The sequence below is a fragment of the Dipodomys merriami genome, unplaced genomic scaffold (genome assembly GCF_024711535.1).
Source record: "Dipodomys merriami isolate MVZ:Mamm:240054 unplaced genomic scaffold, mDipMer1.0.p SCAF_12, whole genome shotgun sequence".
NCBI lineage: Eukaryota > Metazoa > Chordata > Mammalia > Rodentia > Heteromyidae > Dipodomys > Dipodomys merriami.
This window is the reverse complement of record NW_027202493.1, coordinates 30431929-30456383: the sequence shown is the minus strand read 5'-3', so window position 1 is coordinate 30456383 and position 24455 is coordinate 30431929. Positions and strand designations below refer to the sequence as shown.

General features: G+C 40.4%; 1 protein-coding gene across 1 annotated transcript in view; it reads left to right on the top strand.

Annotated features, from left to right (window-relative positions):
- The window catches only part of Galntl6 (polypeptide N-acetylgalactosaminyltransferase like 6), an 847322-nt gene that overhangs the window by 806109 nt on the left and 16758 nt on the right, over positions 1–24455 (top strand). The window contains exons 11-12 of the mRNA XM_070016476.1: positions 11484–11600; positions 20935–21084. Coding sequence (XP_069872577.1) covers positions 11484–11600; positions 20935–21084 — 267 coding nt within the window. The remainder of the gene's footprint in view (positions 1–11483; positions 11601–20934; positions 21085–24455) is intronic.

Below are 24455 nucleotides of genomic sequence, written 5' to 3'. Positions count from 1 at the left end.
AATTCTTCTCTGGTAGGGAAGAATCTTGGTGAGTTAATTGGTTAATCTAAAATAGTATGGATTGAATGAGACTTGATCACCAATAAAGAAGGTAGAAAGGCTTTCCAGCTAGAGTTGGCCTTAGTGTTCTCTATTTATCACAAGTCCTTGGGGTACTTCTAAACAGGTCTCTCTTCTAAGGAAATAATGCACCTTTATGGAAAAGCAGATACTACTATATATCTTTATAACATTTCGTCTTTTGAAGAAAGGAGTGAAATGTTATTGGTGTAAGCTAGCATTAGTTTTAAATACACTAAGAAGCCTATACTTACTTAGAGACATGAGTCTCCTGATTTTCACCCCACAGCAAAATGATCTTGTTCTTACCTTTTAATGAACTGTTTCTCCTCTTTCCAGACACACAATACAGTCATGATAGTATCATGGCATCTTGGTATCTTGGCAAAAGCCCCTTTCCCAGTCACCACTAAATAAGAATTGTATCTTATTTTTTGCATTGTGCTTTATTACCCAGAACATAAAAGTTGTCCTTTTACTAGCATGCCAATGATATTAAGCAAATTTATATTGCTGGGCAACCATCAATGACATCTACTTCCAGAACTTTCTTTCTTATCATCTACCTCCAGAGCCTTCTAATCAAATTCAAATTCTGTAACCACCTTTATTAATCAGCTCAGATTTTTATAGGCTTATCCAACAATAGATGTTCATTTTCTCACAGTTCAGAGGCTCAAGGTCTGATGCCTGAATGCCCACACAGTTGGATCCTGCTGAAGACTCTTCCTGGCTTCCTTCTTTCTACGTGCTCACACAGCCACTGGTATATTGGAGCAAAAGGGAAGCCTTCTCTACTTGGCTTTCTTTATAAAACCACCGGTCTTATTGGATGACGTCATCTTGCTTTAATTACCTCCTAAAAATCCTACCATCAAATACCATTAGCTTGAAGGTCTTAACTCATGGTTAAGAGAGAGGAGAGAACACTATTCCATTCCTCTTTCCCTATTTCCTGACAACTTCTTTCTTGTTTCTATCAATTTGACTATTCTAGGCACCTCGTATAAATGGAAACATAAGTCTGTTTCCTTTAAAAGTTGTCTATTTCAGGGCTGGGAATGTGGCTTAGTAGTCGAGTGCTTGCCTAGCATGAATGAAGCTCTGGGTTCATACACAGAAATGGCCAGAAGTGTTGCTGTGGCTCAAGTAGTAGAGCGCTAACCTTAAAAAAAAAAAAAAAAAAAAAAAAAAAAAAAAAAAAAAAAGCAGCTCAGGGACAGCACCCAGGCCCTGAGTTCAAGCCCCAGGACTGGCAAAAAAAAATTGTCTGTTTCAATTAGCATGAGACCTTTAAGGTCTCTTTTATAAGGCTGGATAGTATTCTATCATATTTATGCACCATCTTTTGTTTATTTATGTATCTGTAAATTACACTGCTTCTGTTGTACGGTTAATCCAGTCAGTGAGAAACAGAAAAGCCACCACTCAAGAGGCCAAATTTTAGTCTTTATTGGAGAGCTGGAGGACTGCTGGTCTCTCAAAGACCAACAGCTCAAAAGCAGCTAGCACAAAGCTTATATAGGCCAAAACCACACAAGGTGTGTGGAATCAAACCCAACGTAAGTGTTATACATGAGCAAAGCAAACCAGATGAAGACACTTAAACCTAATAGAAAAAAACAAACCATCTAGGGAAACAATCAGGGGAAATCAAGAGCTAATTATCTAGGGGAAGCATAGACCCAGCCTCCTTACTTCACTTCCACGATTTGACTGTGGCGAGCAACGCTGCTGTGTACATCGCCATGCAAATACCTGTTTGAGCCCCTGCTCTCAGTTCTTTTGTTACTAACCCAGACATGGAGCTGCTGCATTAACTTTAGGAGAACCATAATACTGTTCCCCACCGCAATGGAAAAATGTCCTCCCCAAATTCATCTGTTGAAATCTTAACCCCCAACTGACTCCATTCAACGACAGGATTTTTAGGAAACTAAGATTTACAAAGTTGATAAATCATAAGAGTTAGGTGCTACTCCAATAGGATAGGTGTGCTCTTATTTTTAAAAATGAAAGAAAGAGGAAAGAAGAGAGAGGGAGAGAGAGAGAGCGATGTATCCTCTAAGCCAACAAGGTTTTAGAAGAATAAAACTTACTATTTTTAATCTTCAACTTCAGCCTATAGAAGTGAGATATAGTTCCATTGCTTAAAATGCCTAATCTGTAGTATTTTGTTACAACAGCTATAACAGCCCTAGCAGACTAATACACACTCTGTTCCAAAATCCATGCCAGGTGCTAGAATTGCACAGATGAGCAAGTTTCTCAAGAAAGTTTCACTGGTTTGACATAATATCATAAGCCCCTGCCACAAACACAACCCAGACCTCAATCTCCCAAACCCACAAGAAGCCACAATTAGACCTATCTTTCACTTGGCTGGCCTGGCCTGGCTGTTTATTAAATTATACTTGCACCAATGCTCCTGTGACTGGAACAAATCTACTGCTGACTCTCTTGAAACTATTCTGTTTTGTTGTGCCATCCGTCTTTTTCAGAAAAAAAAAAATCATCTGTCCTGGAAATGGTTAAGTCTTATCTTTTGCCACCTCTCATTTATATTACAATTTAACCAACCCAAGCCCACATTCCGAGAATTATCCACCCATTGAATCATGATTAATCACATTGGAAAAAAAAGCTGATTTGGGGATATGAAGTAAAATGCCTAGATTAGAAATAGATGTTATATTGTCTTTTAGAATACTGACCAAAACCTTGGAGCATTGTAACATTATTACTATAACCATTGCAAAAAAAATGATACCCTGGGGTGGAATTTTTAACATCATTGGTTTGGAAATTATGTGTTTACTTTTTATAGGAGCTATCATCCCACTTTTCCCTATCAATGTGACATGAATTTCCCTTGCTGCAGAAAATAATGATGGAATTCTGGTCAATGTGACTCAGAATTTTAGGGCTACCCCTTCAAAATTCAGCTGTTTCTATTTCCCCAACATGTCTGATTTTTTACAGCAGGAGGTAAGAAGCAGAGTCAAAAATATCTTTTTTAACCACTCTTTAGTTTCTTGTATAAAATGGAAATTATATGGTTTGATAAAGTAAAGCCTGCTGAGAAATATTGCAGGTAAGTACCTAAATCATGAAATATTTCACAAACATTAAGATAGTTTTGTGTGCCAATGCAATTTAATATTTCTACTTCATTTTTTTAAAGACCCAAGTCACCTCTTTCAGAATGCAAACTCTACTTAGCCATGATTAAATTTACAACAGAAGACACCACCTTTGAATTATGTTAGATGAAAATGAGTACCACTCACTAGCTTTCTTTAGACGAAGAGAATAATTAAAGAGAATCCACTTGTCAAAAGAATTTGAAAGGCCCACAGATTAACAGGTGTCTCAAAGATTTTTCTGCCTCTCAACGCAGGATCAAAGGGTCTCATTCTTCTCTGAATCAGCTTATGATTTTTGATTTCAGGTTTCCATTAATTAACAGTGTTCAAAATGTACTCAAGAGCTTTGTAACTGTATTTTAGACAAGATTTTTTTAACCTGCCCACATTTCAACCAACTGACCTAAATTCAAAGGAAGAAGCATTTTCTAGACACCATGTTGTGTGAGAGGATTTTCTATACTAAAAAATGGTGCTGTCTTCAAAGGGCTTATGGCCCTTGGCTTTAAGGAAAATATTGGAAGTTTGTCATGACTGTATTAGAACTAGAGCAAGTCTAAGATGCTCTGGAAAAGCAACCATAAGTCTAACCACTGGAAGAAATACTGAAACTCACAAAATAGCACTCTGGGAGAAAATGACAGGCATATTAAGTGATCGGATATTTGTTAAACTCAAGTACTTATCCAGCACAATTTTTACTGTGCGGTGAGGCCTCCGTGTCATTTAGAGGGGCAGTGTAGGAAGATAATAACCAATCATTTTGACTTGTCAGCCATGATGGGGGTTACCCACCCCCGCAATTTGGGACTTGAAGGGGTCACAATACAATGCGTAAGTCAACTTCTACTGCGGCTTCCACGAATCTTCAAAGCAACATTCCCCAGTTTAAACTCCTTGCCATAGAGTTAGTGTGAATGGTGGCTTCTCTCCTCAGAATACTCAAAAATTCATACGAACTCCTGACCCAAACGACTGTCTGCACTTTCAGTTATGCTATTGGTGATTTGTTTCTAGAATCTTCCACAAAATTCTTATTGACCTTCCAGTGCAACCTTATTTTCATCGCATCTCATTTTTTTTTCTCTTCCCTTTCCACCATAAAGGACCTATTTGAGTTTTATTACTTGCAGGAAGGAAAAGAAGGACGCATGTAAACCTGTACCTCTCCTAAAGTTCTGCTTACAGCTTTGTTCAATGCGTTCCCCACAGGCAATACATTTTGGTGTCATAGCACAGGTATGTATAATTCATACCCACATACAAAAAGATATTGTCGCCCAAGCCCTCAAAAGCTCTTCTTCATCCAAGCCAGCTCTCAATTACTCCTCACTGCACCATGCCTCTCTCTCACCAAAGCCCTCATAATAATAAATTTCCCATACCATAAGTTATTGCCTTCTTCGATTTGATGGCACTATAATATCACACCTTAGTGAAAGAGAAATCAAGCTGAAAACAGAATTCCATATCTGAGAACTCTGATACAAATGGTTCCATATTCTCTCCTTTACACAGGGTAAGTCCAAACAAGCAAAAGTGTCTCATCTTCAATGCCAATGGGAAAGGCAGGAGGAAATGTCCCCTCAAGCAGAACCAAGTGGACCCTGGCCACTGAACAATAAAAGAGAGATTTCCCTGTGAGTTGTATAGATCAGGAAGGGTCAGCACTATTCTACCATTTTCTAAGTTTTTCTTTCAGAAAAAAAAATTTTTTTAATCCAAGCTGAACACTCTCTAGAGTCTTCACCAAGTGTGATGATCTGTAATCCCAGCTAGACAGGAGGATGACAGTCCAAGACCAGCCCAGACAAAAAGCAAGAGACACTATAGTAAAAATAGCTAAAGCCAAAAGAGTTGTAGATGTGGCTCAAGAGGTAGAGCATCTGTCTAACAAGCACAATTCAAAACTCCAGTACCATTAAAAAGAAAACCCTCTAGGCTCTCATGCAATGTTTACAAAATGATCTTTCTCTCCTGTTCATCCATTATGCTTTCTCTCATCACCATAACGATCCCTGGATTCAAGCCACAGGTGTTCCCCATCAATCTTGTATCTCAATGGCTGGACGATCATTTTCTGTCCCTGGAATTCCCCTGGGTGTTTGTGTAAGTTTATTTCTGACCCTGCTTCGGTGTCTCTGCTCAGATCATACTCTAATTCATCTTTTGACAAGGTCACTTCTGTATAAAATCCAAGGACACATAATTGTCTTTAATGGTCACCTATTCTTTTGAATTCAGTAAGGCATTAGCCACAGCCTTACACCCCAGATCACACTTTTCTGGTGATTTGAGTGTAACCATTACCATCATGCAGCATAAAATGCACAGGCCTAGGAATCAGAGACATAGACACAAGCTCTGCTTACCATCTTCTCGCTACGTAATCTTGCACAAACCCCTGACTTTCTCAAAACTTCAAGGACAGACCTGAAGGAATGAATGCACAGTAGGGTGATGTTGGTGCAGATAGTGAAAGCATCCACTTCTGTCTCAAGTAGGTTAGAAAGACTGTCGAGCTTCATTTCCTCTGGTCAGAAAGGAGTTGCTTATTTATAGGAATTTTCCACTGTGTCTGTTCGTGAAAATCAAATTGTTTTGGCAAATGACCCTTCACTTGAAAGTTCCTATGTTGATGCTAGACATGTTTTTCAAACAATACTCACAATACTTAACTTTAAGTGGCAGAGGATAGCTTTAGAAAAAGACAGTTTGGAGCAGAACACTCTATAAATCGAAGGCCCCCTGGTAATATCTGTGTTGTGGGCTCATCTTTCTCTTGCATAATGCACACCAGTCCTCTGAAATGAGTAGTTGCAGTCAATCCCAAGGCAAGAGGGACATGCCAAAGCAATTACATTGATGGTGAATTCAGGAAAGGAAAATGTGCACAAGAAAAATCTCTGTGGGCATAATTTCAATGAAAGGCACTAGCTGCTCTCTGCCAGCGGTCACTAGATGCCATAAGCATGGGGCAATTGGAGATGAAACGGGTCTGTTCAAGAGAAAATGGTGTGATGGGCACCAGGCAAAAACCTTCAAGAGTGGAAAGTCCTATGAAAAGAATAGGTGTAGTGCTTCCCATGTTGTTCTTAATTGCTTCCCACACCTCTTAACTTTTTAACTGAATCTGACATGAATTATATCAGGACTGAGCTGAAATTCTATCTTCAAGTCTCCCTGTCCAGCAACTGATTTCATTTCAATTCTGCTTTTCTTTTTTATATCACTTGCTGATCACTGTTAAGCTTCTGGAAAGAGCCGCTTTTCGGGGTGATTCTTGTTGCATCCTGTTTCCTCGGTCCACTTGGCAATCTGTCTTCTTTCTTCATTCACAGCCACCTCAGAAACTTCTTCAAAAGGTCGCTGCTGACTTCCTGCCTGTCAGAGCCGAATGCCTCTTCCCCTCCTACTGTATGGAATTTGATCGTATTAACCCCTCTCCTAACTCCTGGAAATCCATTGCCTGATTTCTGATCCTCCTTTTGCTTTCCCTTTCTTGTTCTTTGCACACTTCTAAAAGGAGGCATTTCCTAGAGTTCCTTCAGTCTTCTCGTCATGTTTCAATGTCTTCTCTTGAGTGAAATCACATACTTCCATAATTATATAGATTATTTAGGTGTGGAATGTAATCAAGAGACTAGAATAACCCTGGTAATTCTACTCATCCTCCACAGCCGCTTCCCATGTCTTCATTTCTACCTAGTGTTCAACACCATCTTGCTCAGAATGGATGATTTCCCCTCCAATCTTTGATTCACTGCTGTACCCTAAGAAGATGTCCTCAGAGTAATGATTGGCCACTGACATTGAAGGCTTCTGAAAAGCATAAACCATTTTTTTTCTGAGTCTTTGAATTTCCATCCATTCTCCAAAAAATGCCTTTCCTTGGCCTTGAAGGTGAACTTTTCATAAATGGATAAACAGAGCATTGAGAAGTGCCTGTATCTAAGGCACTCTAAGTGAATATCTCCTCCACAGAACCCAGCCTGCCATGTCTCCACTCAATTCTCTCTCCACCCTACCCTAGTGGCTGCTGTCATTTTAACTCTGCATCTAAATTTGACTCCTAAAATCACCCACACACCATGAAGAAGAGCATCTTGATCCCTGTTTGCCATATCTTAAATTCACAGACAGAAACATTGGAAAATACAAGGCACTTTTCTAATGTGCTGACTAGACCTTAAGCTACATAGAGAGACTGGTCCTCTTATTCTCTTGTCCCCTGTATCAAATACAGTGTTCGTACTTAACAAATATTTATTGAATGAATAATAAAACCACTACTCCACTTAAAAGACCTGACATCTACCTAAACGAATTAACAAACTATGGCTCTCATTTTGTTGAGCCAGGTTATCACTTAAAGCCAGCTGAGTTACACACACACACACACACACACACACACACACACACACACACACACACACACACACACACACACACCCCGCACATACACACACATAACACATACCAAAAAGAAATGTTTTACCTATCCTCCATTTGCTGATCGCCTTTCAATTTGCATGATTCTCCTATCTCACCTCTTTTCTAAAAGCTTCCTGAGTAAGAGAAATACAACCTGCTGAACTTGAGCCTGCCTCCACTTACATACCTAAAGAAAGCCTTTACTCTCTGCAAGACCTCTTCTAATCCTTGTCTACAAGGAGTTTATCTCCATAATCCTGTCATACATATTGAGTCCCTTTTTTCCTTCTTTACTCCTTTCTTCCCATCTCCTCTTCAAGCCCCACCTCACTTTCTAATCCGTTCAGCCTCCCGCAGGAGTCCTTGACACAGTGTTAATAATTCAAATCTCTGAAACTGGATAATAAAATGGTAAATGCTTGAAAATTCTCCCTTCTGTCATAGATTTATTCCATCTTCCATGCCCTAGGTTGGAGGCACGCATGTATCCGTGTGTGAATTGCTTTCTTGTTAGCTAAAGTACAGACCTATGTTGGAAAAAAAAAAACATAAAACATTTGTACATACTGTTTCTTCATTTTTTTAAAACTTTGGTCACATGAAGAAGCAAGTGGTCAGATCAGTTGTGTTGGAATTTATTCACCTACTAATTGGTATAGAGTTGTACTTCTGAGCAACAACTTGCTTTGGAGAGGCTCCAAACAGGAGCTGGAGAGATGTCAGGGAGAGAAGCAAAGGAAAATGGCCGATGTGAGTCATGTATCCAGCTGCCCATCTCATCCTGTGCTAGACTGCCAGCTTTCCCTCTCGGGCACAACTCTTTGTGCTGGAATTTACACAGATGTAGACAATTATGGCTTTGAAACTTGAAATTTGATTTCCAAAGTAGTTTATCCCATTGTCTACACAGATGCCATTTGAGGGAGAATTTAGAAAATTCAAGAGTTTGGAAAGTAGTATCTGCCATCCCTGCCAGAGACCTTTCTAGCTCATCACATTTGAAAACTAAATGAGGCTCGGCAGCAGACCTGATGTGTGTGTGTTCAGGGGCAGGGCTGGCAGAGTTGCCATCTCCTGTTGTTTGCTTGTCCATCTCTTTTCTTCCAAGAGCAGGGTCCCTCTAGTGGCTGAGCTTGCATACCAGCCAGCCGTCCCTAGGACCAAAGTCACCCTCTGTGGCCAAACAGCCAGGAACCCACCAGCAGCTGCTTCCTCTTTCCCTCACCCCATCCCCATGTGGGGTTCAGAGGTCCTAGACTCGAGTGATGGAAATGACAGTATCCTGAAGAGGACTTCAGTATATAAAATTGATAACTGATCTCTAAGGAAAGGTAGCTGTGAGTTTAAAGGCCCAGGAATGAAAAGAGACGCCTGCCTAGTGTTCTGTCAGGCAGTTTTCTGCTTACAGACAGCTTTTTTTTATTTTTTTAAAGAAACCCACACAGTGGACTCAGATAAGGAGATGAAAGAGGAGCTTTACAGAGTGTGCCAGGCTCAAGATAGCAGTAGTCTGCCAGGCACTGTGGAGCAGACTTTTAATCCCTAGAGTTTGAGGTAGGAGAATTAAGAGCTTGAGAACAGCATGAGGTACAAAGTACAACCCTGCTCTCCCATACGAGGTCCCTTCCCTGCCAGAGAGAGAGAGAGAGAGAGAGAGAGAGAGAGAGAGATTCCAAAATCTAACTTCGCCCTCCTAGGTGTTTCTATTTCACTAGCGAAACAAGAAATTGATTTTACAGAAGTTTTTTTTCCCCCCCACAGTGGTGGAATTGAATCTCCAACATGCTAAATAAATGCTCAACTACTGAGCTCCTCCTTAGCCCCACAGAGAATAGTAAGTTTGGATCCTAAAATCCCAAAGAAAAATGCCTCCCTGGTACTTACTTTAGGAAAGATGGAGAGACAGGGGTTTTTTGTTGTTGTTGTTTTGTTTTGTTTTTAGGTGTTTTTTTTAAGTGACGGTAAGTCATGTGCATTTTAATGATCCGCCAACTTCATTTCCCTATCTTTTTGGATCATCCGTGATAATAAGAGGAACAATGCAATAAGCTTGCAAGGAAAATAAATATGGCAGGCTCATATCTACTTACAGCTTGATTGGTTGGTTGGTTCGTTGGTTGGTTGAATGGGTGACTGGTTGGTCAGTTTGTTTTTGCTAAAATATCCATAGGGTTCCTTAGAAATCTCTGAATTCTGCATTACTTCACATTCCCCTAACATCAGAGAAAAGACCCTGAAACTAGAGGTCCCAAAGAGGACTATGAACCTAATCTTTTGGCAAATTTCCTGAATAAGGAAACTGGTTCCCACCACATTGACTTCCCCCACCCCTCACCCCTGGATAATAATAATAACCTCTACTCCTACAGTAAATGAAATATGAAATAGTTCCCTCCACCAAACCATTCCCAACCCAGAATTCATTATTCCCTTTGTGATACCCAGTATTTTTCACAACAGATCTATCTGCTTCACTGCCCTGTTCCAATAAGCCCAGTTGAAGCATTCTGCTTTGTTGAGAGACTCCCTACCTACCTACTCAACAGGAAAAGAAACTTCCTGAAAACTATCAGTTGGGTTCATCCTACTCTGTTTCCGCTCTTAAACATACCTAAAGAGATTTTCATAATCAAAGACTATATAAAGGCATAAAAATGATTAAGATAATGGAGCTTTTCTAGCCTTCATACCTACTAGACAAACCAAAACCAATATCCAACTCTGCTACAGGCTGCAATGATGACACCAACAAGTAGACTGATGGAATTTCCAGGCAAAAATATGTAACAAAAGACTCATTTTCTGTCCCAACTGTTATTCCTGTTGCTGCTTCTGTTCTTAATACTTTTCATTGTCTGCCCTAATGCTAATATAATCCTTGGCAAGGATTGCCTTTGTTTGTCCCACTATGCTAAGTGCTCTATAGAAATGTAGTGTTTATCCAGAGTATTTCAACAAGAGTATTGACTTTTTGACAATCCCTTACAGTCACATCTAATTTATCATCCATGAGAAATGCTAAACTATGAGAACAGGCTTAAATCAATATTGTTGCAGTCAAACTGGAACATAAGGTCACCATACCTTGCCCACGCCCAGCAGTGTTAAGTGACTAATCCACCTCCATCATATTCTTTACCTATATCATTTGCCCTGGATTTGGCCTCACTTCCCACGAGGATCATAACGGTAGAAGGTACTTGATGCAAGAAGATAACAAAATTTCAGGTTAAGTACTTACCTGGGGACAAAAAAGTCTCCTACTACTGTACAGAGAGATCGAGAGTTCTAACTGCTCTCTATTTTTTTTAATGATTTTTATTGTGAGGATACTGGACAGAGGAGGGTTTACAGTTACATGAGCAAGGTAAAAAGTACCTTTCTTATCAACCATTGTTGCCTCCTCCTTTGTTTTTCCCCTACCATCCCTGCCCTCCCATCTCCACAACTACACTGCTCCCTATTTTATATTATCAAAATAGTCCTCTCCTGCAAACAGCTGTATTTCTGCTGTGGGATTGTGTCACATTCTTTCACATGTAGAAGATATTATTTAATTGGGCCTAACCTACTGCTTTTTCTCCAGAAGTTGAATTTGAATCCAAGGTATCACTCTAGTTAAATAATCAAAACAATAGTTTATTCACTGATCTCTACCAAGATTGTCCAGAGCTAATCATACAACGGCCCTGAACTCCACTTTCTTGCTTCTTTTGTTTTTTTTTTTTTTGCTATGTTGTATTTATTATCTTTAAGTAGTTGTTCAAAGGAGCTTCAAGTCAACATGTCAGTTTATGAGTATAATACATCTTGACCAGTGTCACCCTTTATTTCTTTCCACAGATTAGAAATGTGGCAGCAAATCTGTGTGTGGACAGCAAGCATGGAGCCACGGGCACTGAGCTGAGGCTGGACATCTGTGTTAAAGACGGCTCTGAAAGGACATGGTCTCATGAGCAGGTATGTCAGGCGGCATGCGGGGGGAGGGAGGGGACACATGTGATGAGCATAGAGGTGGGATCAAGTGCCCAGCTGGTGCATGCGAGACCTAAAATGAAGTCATGGTTCTGTTGCCAACTAACTCTAGAGGTAAGTGTTTCTGTTTGTTCTCAAGTTGCGGTCATCAATTGAGATTATGGATACAAATATGCGGTACACTATAGAAAGGATGGTAAAATTGTTCTCTATGATCTTATTGCATTTCCCAAGATGGTACTTTGTAAAACCTAGAATGCTGGCAAGCTTCCAACAAAAGGTCATGATTTTAATGAAAGACACGTGTGTGTGTGTGTGTGTGTGTGTGTGTGTGTGTGTGTGTGTGTGTGTGTGTGGTTTCATCTAATCTTATTTTTCCCTTCTGGCTGTATATTGAAAAGAATATTTTGCATGAACCTCTTGCTATAGTAGTAGTTTTTAATCTTCTGCATGAAGGATTACTGAGATGAAGACACCCCAGCGTGGACTTACCAAGATACATGAAGTCAGTGCATTACTTTTGATTGAAAGACAGTTCTAACCTGATCTGAAACTTGGAAAGTTCTTACCAGGGGCTCTCCTTATATTGTGTCATTTGTGCAAGAGGAAAAGAAAATAGTGAGCAGAATTACATCTGTTCCTTTCCAGTGCTTTAATTTTAAAGTATGAAAAATTTGAATTGGAAACTCTAGGAGACTTTCTACGAGATGTTTTCTCACCCATGACACAGATTTGACAAAGATCATTGGTGACTGGCCCCCTACTTAATGGGAAAAACTATACAGTGAGAGGCTCTTCCCATCCCATCTCTCTTTCTCTCTCCACACATGCCTACACCACAAGACGGAGACAGTGTGTCCGGCCAGTGCTTCCAGTTTCCATGTGTCTCTTGTCTAAAATGCAAAAACATAAAGTTTCTGTATTACTCGATCTGTATTCCTCAAGTGTCTATGTCTTGTCTGAGATGGGGAAGAGGCCTAGCTCAGACTGTTTACCTTATGTAATCATCCACACAATAGGACATTGACAAAAACTGTCAGTTGGCTAATTACCATGTCTAAGATATTAAGGAGATCAAAGGGATTCAGCATCTGGCACCCCCTCACCTCCTTCCCCCTCTCTCTCCTCCCCCTCGGTGCCATCCTGCTCCCACCCAGACCCTGCTTTACAGGCAAAGCAGCACAGTGCTAGTGAAACAGCCACGCACCAAGTCCACCACAGTGTCTAGAATTCAGTCAGTCAGTCAACGCTGGTCCTCATGGAAGTACTCATCAGTATCCACAGGATACTCTAGGGTACAGAGCACAAATCGAGTTATCAGGCCAACTAATATTTTCATTTCAACTATGTGGCTTTGTGAACATGTTCAATCTCTCTAGGCCATAGTTCCTCCATCTTTAAACAGGGGCAAGTATACTCATCTCCAGAAAAGGCTGTGTTAGCAGGAATTATAACTATTACAGCTTCTTACACATGAAGTAGGCACAGAGCCGCCCCCCCCCAGCCATATTTTCTGTTTTCTCATAATCGTAGGAAGTCACTTTATGTTGATGCTGAACTTGAAATCTCTTTCATGTCCAAGATAGCTATCCATATGTCCATTCCCAAATTAGACACCAAATACTCATGATCAACTATGTCAATCTATCCTGCAGTATACAGACACTTACCAGATGGACTTTAAAGAGAGTTCTGGGGCTCTATGATTTACTGATAAGACTCAAGTCTCAGGGTAGATTCATTTACTTCCTCCTTCTTCCATCCATAAGCAAGGTGGATGTTGCCAGGGAATGGAGGAATCGTGTTGGCTGTTGCCTACAATGAGCAATTCTTAACCTCAGCCTGGCAACAAGACAGAATGCTCAAGGAGTGATCAGCAAGGCTGGCATCTAGAGCAGGAAAGGATATTTCTCAAAAGACAATAAGAGGCAAGCTACATAATAAGAGGCTAAACTCATTTCTACTACTTCTATTCAGCCCAACCAGGAAACACACCTGCTTTGTTGAAAGATGAATGCCTGAATCAGGCTTAATATTTCTATTGGGTAACACTCCAGAATGAAATTTGCTCTGGCTTGCAAAATTTTGTTTGACAGACAAAAATTCATACAAACAGACCTAATCATATTGTATACACTCTAAAAATGTTGATTCACTCCCCACCCCGACCCCCAACCCCCAGACTAAACTTAAAAAAAAAAAAAAAAAAAAAAAAAAAAAAAAAAAAAAAACCTATGGCATGTAATTTCATAAATGGGCACTAGAGAGCAGCACTAGACAAGCAGAAAAATCTATGTGGGCAGAACAAAAGTTAATATAGTTGGTGAAAAAGGAGCTATCAATTCTCTAGATGGCATAAAAAAATGGAGTCAGCGGGAGATTAACGGTTGACAGGAGGAAAAAAATGAATACCAACTGAACTATCTATCACCATATATTGATGGAGGTTAAAATACTACAAGGTGATTCATTTCCCAACTGTAAGCTTTATTCAATGCATTAGCTAATGATTTTACAAGTATTATAATTCATTCCTCTACATTTAGATTAAAATTTGGGGACAAAAAGTATATCAACCTATTAAAACCTGTGAGTGCTCTTTTTAGTGCAAAGCCTTCATACCAAGGGGATTCTTATTAAACTTGACATTATCTCCTTCCTGCCCCCCAGAAATGAAAAAAAAAAAAAGATAGAACTGAACAAAACTGTTACACAGAAATCAAAGAGTCCCCTGAAGTATCTTTATAAGGAAATGCCTTTTGTGGCAGACCACAAGTCATGACTCATGTGATTTCTGTGAAGAAAGCAGATGTATGATTCATTCTTCCAGGGCAATCAATTTAGCTGCTAGCTAGCACCGTAGCATTGTATTCTGGCTCTCCATTTCCTTTAAGGGCCAAGAAAGAAAAAGAAAAATAGATCCTAAGAGGACGGTAAGGTCTAGAAAGTACACATGCCAACTCCCATTATGAGTTCAAGGAGGAGGGAAGAGAGGAGGCAGCGCTCCCCTTGGCCTGCTTTGGCTGTTCTGTCTCTGCAGGCCCCAGCCACAGCCTCTGAGCTCATGCTGGGGAGGAAACACTGCAGCAGGCCCTTCCTCCTGCAGAGGAAGCAAAGACCTGGAGGGGAAATATTCAAACAGAGATGAGAGCAAGTTAATGCCTGCAGTGAAATCCCTTTCCTTTGGAAAAAGCAATCTCACTAGAAGGACCAAGGGTAAGAATTGGTACATAGCTGAAATGGGTGTATCTCAGATTTCTGCAAATCACCTTAAAAATGAAAGAAAATATAAGCAACCATGGGGAGAAAATAAAATCTTTTCAATTGCTACATCAGTAATAATTGTATCTGCAACCACGAACCTAGTGCTATACAGGCAATGGTACAGACATCACTGGAATAGTAAAGCAAAGAAATGAGTTATTACTTTGAAAGTATGTTTAAAAGCATCACTCACAGGGCTGGGAAGGTGGCTCCGTGGTAGAGTGCTTGCCTTGCATGCATGAGGCCCTGGGTTCGATTCCCCAGCACCACATAAGCAAAAAGGAAAAAAAGCCGGAAGTGGCGCTGTGGCTCAAGTGGTAGAGCGCTAGCCTTGAGCTGAAGAGCTGAGGGACAGCGACCAGGCCCAGAGTTCAGGCCCATGACCGGACCCCCCCACCCCCCCCCCCAAAAAAGCATCACTCACAGAAGAAGAGGAGAAACTAACATCAATTTACATCAAACTGACCATTCAAGTTTGAAAAACAAAGCAGAGGCTTTTGTATAAGAAGAAAAAAAAAGAAATCAGATACTTTTGTCAATAAGCACCGCCCAATGATGGGAGAGAAGCTCTTCATGTCACAGAAACATTACCCCAGACAAAGGATGAACATGGCTTCAGAATATCTGCTTCTTTCTGCTTTGACAAAATTGCACACAGGAAAACACGCCTATTGAATGAGAGACCCAGTGCCTAGTTGGTTTGGCAATGGCCATGAGTAGACAATAAATGACTTTTTTCTTCAGCTCAAGGCTAGCCCTCTATACGGAGCCACAGTACCACTTCCAGCTTTTTCTGAGTATGTGGTGCTGAGGAATTGAACCCAAAGCCTCATGCATGCAAGGCAAGCACTCTACCACTGAGCCACCTTCCCAGCCCAAATGACTATTAAAAAAAAAAGTACTTCAAAGACATGAGAGGAAAAGTTTACTTGATATTTAAGTGCCAAAAAAAAGCAATTAGTCAAATATGAAAATATTATGTCTCCTGGGATGTAGTAATGTAACCACCAGGTAATGATGATAATTATGATGATGATGAAGATTATGATGATGATGATGAAAACAATTCATGAAACATCTACGAAAATTTCATTCTAACAGTCTACACATACATGTAAGAATGATTAATATACTATAGTAACAAATCTAGAAATAAAAGACATGTAAGAATGCCCTGAGATATACTTCCGACAACAGATGAAGATGTCTTTGGAATTACTATAACACAAGTATGCTTTTGGTCTTAACTGACCCATTCAATAAAAAGTATGAGAAATTGTAAGGGAAATCTACTCACTTGAAATGAGACAGAGGCAAGCCATTTACCTCTGACAGCCTGATTTTCCCTAACTATATAATAACAGTCTGTGCTCATTGGTGATTGCATTCCTTTTCTACTCTGGCTTTCAGAGAAAAACTAAAATTTTGAGTTAAAACTAAAATGAGAGAGATATATAAATAGAAAGCAGAATGGATAAATCAAGTAAATCGTTCTAAGCCAGGCATCGTGATATACACCTGTTAACTCAGCACTCAAGAGGCTGAAACAGGAGGATTTAGAGTTTGAAGTGAATTCAAGGTCAGTCTAGGCTACCATAACAACACCCTATTTAAAAAAAAAAAAAAAAAAAGGAATTCATTTATCTGGAATAGTTCTCTTGTCACCAGTAATGGACAAAGGTCTCCAAGAAGTTACCCAAAAAGAAGAAAAAAGGGAGTCAGACACATAAGGGCTAACAATCAGGGTAATCTTAAGATACTTCAGAGGCTGAGATGTGAGGATCACAATTTGAAGCCAGCTCTAGACAGAAAATTCTGAGAGACTTTTATGTCTAATTAACCAAAAAAAACTCCAGAGTAGAAGTGTGGCTCAACTTGTAGAGTAGCAACTGTGACTGGAGAAGCTAAGCAAAAGCTCAAGGCCATGGATTCAAGCCCTGATTATGAGGCCAGAGGGAAAAGGGAGAGGGAGAGAGAGAGAGAGAGAGAGAGAGAGAGAGAGAGAGAGAGAGAGAGAGAAACAGAGAGACACAGATACAGAGACAGAGAGAGACCAAGAAAAAGAAAAAGGAGGAGGAGGAGGAGGGGAAGGAGGAAGGGGGGAGAGGAGGAGGAAGAGGAGGAGGAAAAAGGAGGAGAAAGAAGAGGAGAAAGAGGAGAAAGAGCAGTTCTCAAGTTAGCCCTTTAGGTTCTTGTTAGTGCACATGGAATATGGAACTTAGGCAGAGATACAAGGCAAGCCGAGATAGATTTACTCAGCTAGAAGAGTAAAAAGAATAGGCATGCTTTCTAGACAAAGTACAAGCTTATAGGAAAGGATAGCACACACTCTGGCCGGTGTTCATTCTAACGTGAGGCGTACTGGGTGCTACACCACAGAGCAGGGTGTAAAAGGCATACATAATTAAGCAGGACAAAGCGTGGCTTAGTTGATCAGTATCTCAGTGCTGGTTATCACCTCCCTCCCTTGGGAGTAATCTAGTCTGGGGTGAGAACGTTCCTATTGCTCCAGGGTTCCAATCCTCATCACAGATAGTGTCCTCATCTGAGTGCCTGTCTGTCCAGCAGGTCTCTATCTAGAGTACTCTAAGTCCTTTGTTATAAAGAAATAATACATCAGGCCTGGCCTTCCGGGTATCCAAGGTGACTGTAGGAAAGACTTACAACAAAAGAGACAGAGGCAAACCTGAAGACCAGGATGTCAGATTTTTACCCTGCTTTTAATTAACTTGTGGGCACAAGTAAGGTGTCAGTACCATTTAGAAGAAGCACTTTCTGAGTACTTAAAAAAAAAACTCAGCATACTTTCTGTTAAGATTAGTGTACATTGCATTTATTTGAAACAAATGTATTGGACACTTACTTGTATTGACATGTTATGAATTATCTTGGATGCTGGAGATGCACACTAAAAAAAAAGATCTGATTACAAGTTTACACCTACTCCAGAGGCTCAAATCTAAAGATCTCAGTTCAAAGCCATCTCTGGCAGGAAAGTCCTTGAGCCACTTATCTCTAATCAAACACTAAACAGCCAGAAGTAAAGATATGTCTTGATCAGGAGAGTACCACCCTTGAGTAAGAAAAGTTAATGGGGCAGCACCCAGGCCATGAGTTCAAGCCCCAGAACCAGCACATACATACACACACAAAAAGGTCTTAAGGTCTTATTGTCTAGATAGATACAGAAACATGGACAATCTTGATAAATCACGAGGAAATAAGGAAGAGAGAAGGAAGAGGAAGCAGTTCAAAGATGAATGGCTATCTGCTTGCTAGTGGCTGACGCCTGTAATCTTAGCTTCTTGGGAGGCTGAGATCTGAGGATCAAAGTTCAAGCCAACCCAGGCAGACAAGTCCACGGGCTCTTATATCCAATAAACTACTTAGAAAAAGCCCCAAGTGGCATGTGGCTCAAGTGGTAGAACACTAGACTTGAGCACAAAGAGGCTCAGCAACTGCTCCCTGGCTAGGAGTTCAAGCCCCAGGACCTACAAAAGCAAACAAACAGAAAACAAAGATGAATGGACACGTGCACTGAATCTTAAGGAGTTGTTGAGCATTGATTAGACTGCCTGCTAACTGCTGATCTTCCCAACAGACAATCTCACCAATAAAATCACAGAGAAGGATACAAAGTCTGCTTTGTAAAAGAAACATCTTAGTGTTGCTGGAATATCAAAGAAAAGGAAAAGGATACAGCTGGGAAAAGCAGCAAAGGCCAGACAGCGGAAAGTTCTTCCTGTGATAAAGAGTTTGAACTTTATTCTCTAAGGGTTATGTGAAAACGGTTGTGAGATTTGCAGTTGAGGGAAGACACAGTTAAAAAGACGTTTCAAACAGACTGCTCTAGAGGCTGAGAAAGACAGATGTGTGGGAACGAAAGAAGGAAGATGGGAAAGAAATCAGTGAGGAGGTCAATGCAATTGTCTAGACAAGAGATATTGAGGGCAGTGGTTACAGGGATAGAGAGAGCAAGACAGATTCCAGAAACATTTATAAGACAAAAGTGGCAAGACTTGACAATTGGTTAGATAGACGAAGGAGTTAAGAGAGACAGAGTTCAAGACTCCCCAGTTAACAAACTGAATGATATCACCACCAACCAAAATGAAATAAAAGAGCAGGGACAGGCGAGAAGGAAAGAAAATGTTGGCTTCACAATGTTGGAAATGAGCTGTCCATAGGACATGCTGTTGGACAGAAAGAACCTAGAGAGTGAGTTAGTGAGAGGTGAACTTGGAGAAGAGAGAGAACCCTGGGCAACCCCCAGATGTTGAACAGATGGATTCAAAAGTAAGTTGAGGGAAATAGAGTGATAGGATAAGGGAGAATGGCAATAGTTCAAAAGCCAGAGAATCAGCATGTCCTGATCAGACGTCATCCTCCTGCACAAGATTTAAACGAATCTAAATATGTCTTCATCCACAATCCTATTTTTTTTAATTGGGGAAAGATAAACACAATTCTCTTCACAAATCTACCTCAAGCCCCTGACCTAAAAACCTCTTGTCCACCTTCCATTCAGTTACCCAGACAATCCTCTTGCGTAGGTTGGATTGCAATTATTTCTTTCTTTCCTTCAGACCACTTCACCCAGTCCTATAATTTTTTTTTTTTTCACAATCCTCACCACTTAAGCGGTTTTGTTAGCTGTCCTTGGAATGTCCTAGATTTTTCTCCATTTTCTTTCCTGAATAGGGACTGAAAACTGAAATAGACCTAGAGCCTGGTCAGTGGTCAGGCTTGTTTATGTAACATCAGGTGTTCTCTGCAGGGTGCAGTTCACAGCTAGGCTTCAAAGAGCAGCCTGCCTTGTGTCCTGCTGCATGAATACTATAACCTGACTGAGATGTTCTAATTGGAAGAAATCAGAGGGCTTGCCCAGGCCCCTTTCCCTTTACTAAAGGATTTCTCCTATTGTAATCCCATCAGTGGGGTTCACCTGGGCAAACTCAGGCGAAATGCTCTTCTTCTACAGAAGTGAATTCTTTGAATTTGATACACTATAAAACTCAACTTACTGCATTTTAATATAATACAATGGGATGTCTAGAATAGACTCAGATGGAAAAAGGTTGAGTAGAGTAACAGAGTACCAAATACAATAACGATAATAAATAAATATTATTCCATGAAACTTCCATTTCACCACCAGAGATGTGTCTGGGTCTGTGTTTGTGTGTGGCTGTGTGTGTGTTTAACTACACTAACACTGTTGCTAAGATTTTTCTCCATTGCCTTGCGGAATTACTCTTACCAACTCTAGAATATTAATTTGCCTATTATTTACTTCCTCAAGCTTAGCTTTCCTTATAAATTACATGTTTCAATCCATCTCAACCCTGTGTAATGAATTAGCAATTCATGGGTTCATTTAGACTGTTAGCATTTGATCTGGTACTATTTTATCTACAGGATGAATATAAAAAATGTCATTAAAATTTTTCCCCTTTTTCCCTCCCTTCTCCCTTTCCTCTCTCTTATCTCTCCTTCCTGTCTCCTCTTCCTTATTCTGATCTTCAATCTCAATATTCTCTCCCCCTACTTCTCTCTAACTGAACATTTCTCCTTGCTTGCATTTTATTTTGTGCCAGTAATGAGGCTTGAACTTGGGGCCTGGGTGCTGTCCCTGGGTTCTTTTGCTCAAGGCTAGTGCTCTACCACAAAAGCCACAGCTCCACTTCTAGCTTTTTGCTGCACTTCCAGCTTTCTGCTGGTTAATTGGGGATACAAGTCTCACAGACATTTTCCTCCCAAACTGGCTTCAAAATGCAACTCAGCCTCCTGAGTAGCTAGGATTTCAGGCATGAGCCACCACTGCCCAGCCTTGTTTGTATTTTTAGCAGAATTTGGCCTTAAATGTAGCCCTTACTACTACATCACTTTATGAAACATGCTTTTTCCACCCCTATTATGATGAGACATGGTTCTCTCTTGCAAATCATGTAGCAAGAGATCTTTCTTTCTCAAAGACATACCTTTCCCCTCTTCTCTGGGATCTTCTTTCCGAACTGAGCTCGTCACAGCTTTTCTGCTACTGTTGTTTTGCTAGCTCTTTACCTTTGGATGGAGAGAAGATATTCGGCCTGGTGAGCCACTACACACCCGAAAATTCTGCTTTGATGCCATCTCCCACAACAGCCCGGTGACTCTCTATGACTGTCATGGCATGAAAGGAAACCAGCTCTGGGGGTACAGGAAGGTAAGTGTTGGTTCCTGATGGTCATTCTCATACTGCCGTGACTTCAGACAGGTTCATTGCAAAAGCTCCTTCAAAGCATGCTGTGTTGATTCAAAGGTAACGCACCTGGATGGATGGTTGCACATTTTACTCACACATTTGGAGACCATGGAAAAAGAGAAAGATACAGTCTGTTGAAAAGAGCGTGGTTTTTGACTTTACTTATTAGGTGCACATCCATTCATCCCTATCAGCTATGATCAAAAGATGAACTGGAGTAACACACTAAAGATGGACAGCTGTAAGTGTAGCAAAACCAACTTGCAAAAGGAGGAACTATATGTCCAGTAAACAAACACACATGCATAATTTTTAAGAACCCTAATCAACAACACATAGACATACAGAGATGAACACTTCTATTCTTTTATTATATATCCTTCAGGCAAGAGCCTGCTCTCTTGCCTGAAAGCAAGCAAGACAATGTAAAGACAATTACAGTAACACAAACATGTATCTGTTCATGTAGCTATAATTCTTGCAGAGAATTTCCCATTTGTAATTTTGCCAAAAACCTGTCCAAGAGTATCAAAGAAGAAGTGATTTGAAGAGCTATAAAGTTAGTGCTTCATGACAGAAAAATAGTTGTAAAACTATAGAAAAAGAAACCCATACTTTATTGAGTGAATGAAGCAGAGAGCAATTAAACAGTTGCATGTGCATTAAGCTCCTGCGGATAACATTTTCAAATACTTTCAGAGAATGTTTTTCGATTCTTTGCTCTTTCTTCGGCTTCTTTGCTTTTCAAGGCAGGGCCTGGCTGCCCATTAGCAAGTATTCAATATGCTCCATCCTGTCTCTCAAGGACAGGAGCTTCCCCAGCTATAGGAAGAGAGGCTTCTACTTGCCTTTCCCTGTGCTGACACAGGGATTATGTCATGATAGCTTTCCCTCAGCATATCAGGAAAATGGACCTGCCGTGTGAATCATGAGCTTGGGTCTCCTGTGGCCAAGACCAGATCAATGTCCTCTGAAATTACAGAAACGGGAGGGAGGAAGCTGTGGGGATTCAAAAAGGGGGAAGTGTGGGTCACAGTTATGAGTCCACATTTCTACCTCTCAGAGAGAACATCTAAAATTGTACTTTGCCCGAAGTCTAACCTGTTTATACAGTGCATTCTTCACACTACTCCCAGCACTTCTCCAGGGCCTGACAGATTTTTTTTCCCTTCCTGCATGTCCAGAAAAAGCACAATACAATTGAAAAATCCAAAGGATTAATAAGAAGATGGTGTCAGATGTGAGCGAAGAAAATCACTGCAATGGGAAAATAATGCCACTGTTTTCCATATGTTACATACTGGATTGTTCTTGCCGAACTCTTTCCCCATTCGGTACAAGATGGTCTATATTCAGTAAAGTTGGTTGTCTCTTCTCACCTTTTTCTGACCTTTAAGATGCTACTCAGTGAAGCAACTGGTTTGACATTGCTTCTTCATATGCTGATGGTCTGTAATGAGCAGAACATTTCTCATTACAGTACATTTATAGCATGAAAGACAGATCACTTCATAACAGGCAATTAAACAAGAAAATATGGCTTTTTAAAATTAGGGAGTTTACAGAAGCTTATGGATGGATAAAACCAACTAATAACACATACAAACAGACTCCTGGGGAGAAAGAAAACTCATAACATTCTGTGCTTCTTATGAGCTTTAACACTTTCAACCTTTGCAGGAGCCAAAGGGATTCATGAAAGGAAATCACTAGAAGCAATTGAGTGGTGGCTTTCCACACACAACTTTGGTAGCTACTAGTTTGGCTTTACAATACTGGAGCACTTTTGTTAAATAATTAACAAAAGGTTATGGTCAGTATGTATTTATGTAGCAAATAGATATTTGTACTTAATCAGGAAGATATCAAAAGCTTAAGATGAAAAGTCTCTGAATATCTCATTTTGGTTGGTGACTCAAGCCTACTCAACATAACTTTTAGAAAATGTCCTCATTTCTTCCAAGAGTAGGCTCAAAGATCTAATGAGAGAAAATACAGACAGAAGGGTGTTACCTTTTCTAGTTAGATGCACTATTTTACCCTGGGGGAATTCTGTAATCTTTTGAGCTTGCTTTGCATCCCCTCTTTAATGAGCATATTCATTATTAGCATGCCTCATTACCATATTTATAAGTCAATGTAAAATGCCATCTCCTAAGCTCTGAGGGTAATTATATGTTCTACCTCCAACTGTCAGTAAGCCTTGAGGTAATGCTTTACGGAGATCACCTAAAACCTTATAACCTTCTACATACTAGTATGTATAGTTTATATAAAAAGAAATTCATACTTGCAGGTCTGTGGCAGAGTCAGCATTCAAATTCCTGTGAACCTTGAAAGTTTCTACACCATCCTCTCCCATCCTCTTAAGAAATAAGATCACTATTGTCAAAGAGATTTCCTCAGTGTTGATTGGATTTAGTGCCATGGATAACAGCCAGCCTTCCCAGGCAACATGGTGTCACTTGGAGAAAGAGGGTAGCCAGCTAGTAGTTATCTTGTTTGAGTAGAAGCCTGTTGAGAGGCCCCAGTTCTGTTCCATTAGCAGCAATCAGCTTTCTGATATCTTTCCACCCTAAGGGGGAAAAAAGGCTCCCTATTCTATGATATGGTAAATATGTTCAGTTGCACAACTGAATCCCTTAACAGCAAGGTAGTTGGGATGAAGATGCCCAATTTGGGTTTTCTTTGACCACTAGGGGGACCCCTACTCCAAGAACAGTGAATTCTTGAATCAACCTTAGTATTTTTTTGTAGGTCTTTTGTTGTTATTTGTTTTTTGGTCAGTCATGGGGCTTGAACTCTGGGCCTGGGTGCTGTATCCTCAGTTCTTCAGCTCAAGGCTAGTGCTCTACCACTTGAACCACAGTGTCACTAACAGTTTTCTGAGTGGTTTATTGGAGATAAGAGTCTCATGGACTTTCCTGCCCAGGCTGCCTTTGAACTGTGATCCTCAGATCTCAGCCTCCTGAGTAGCTACGATTATAGGCATAAGCCACTGGTGCCTGGTTCCACCTTAGTTTAAAAAAATAGCACATTTGAATCAAGAAATGAGCTTTTCCTCTTCCCACATCTTCTTGGTCACTAAGACTTGTCCGGATGAGTCTCAGGACTCATCCTGCCTCTTTGCCCATTTCAGTAGCCCATTCCCTGGTTGCAGCCCTCCCTCCTCCCCACTGCATTGTTGCAATGACTTCCTAAGTGGTTTCTGCCTTCTGTCCTTCCCCCTCTTAAATATTCTCCCTCCTGAGGTCAATGGGAGTTTCTATAATATCCAGTCATTGCAACTTTGTGTCATCACAGCACTTGAGCTTTCTCATTAGGTAGCAGCT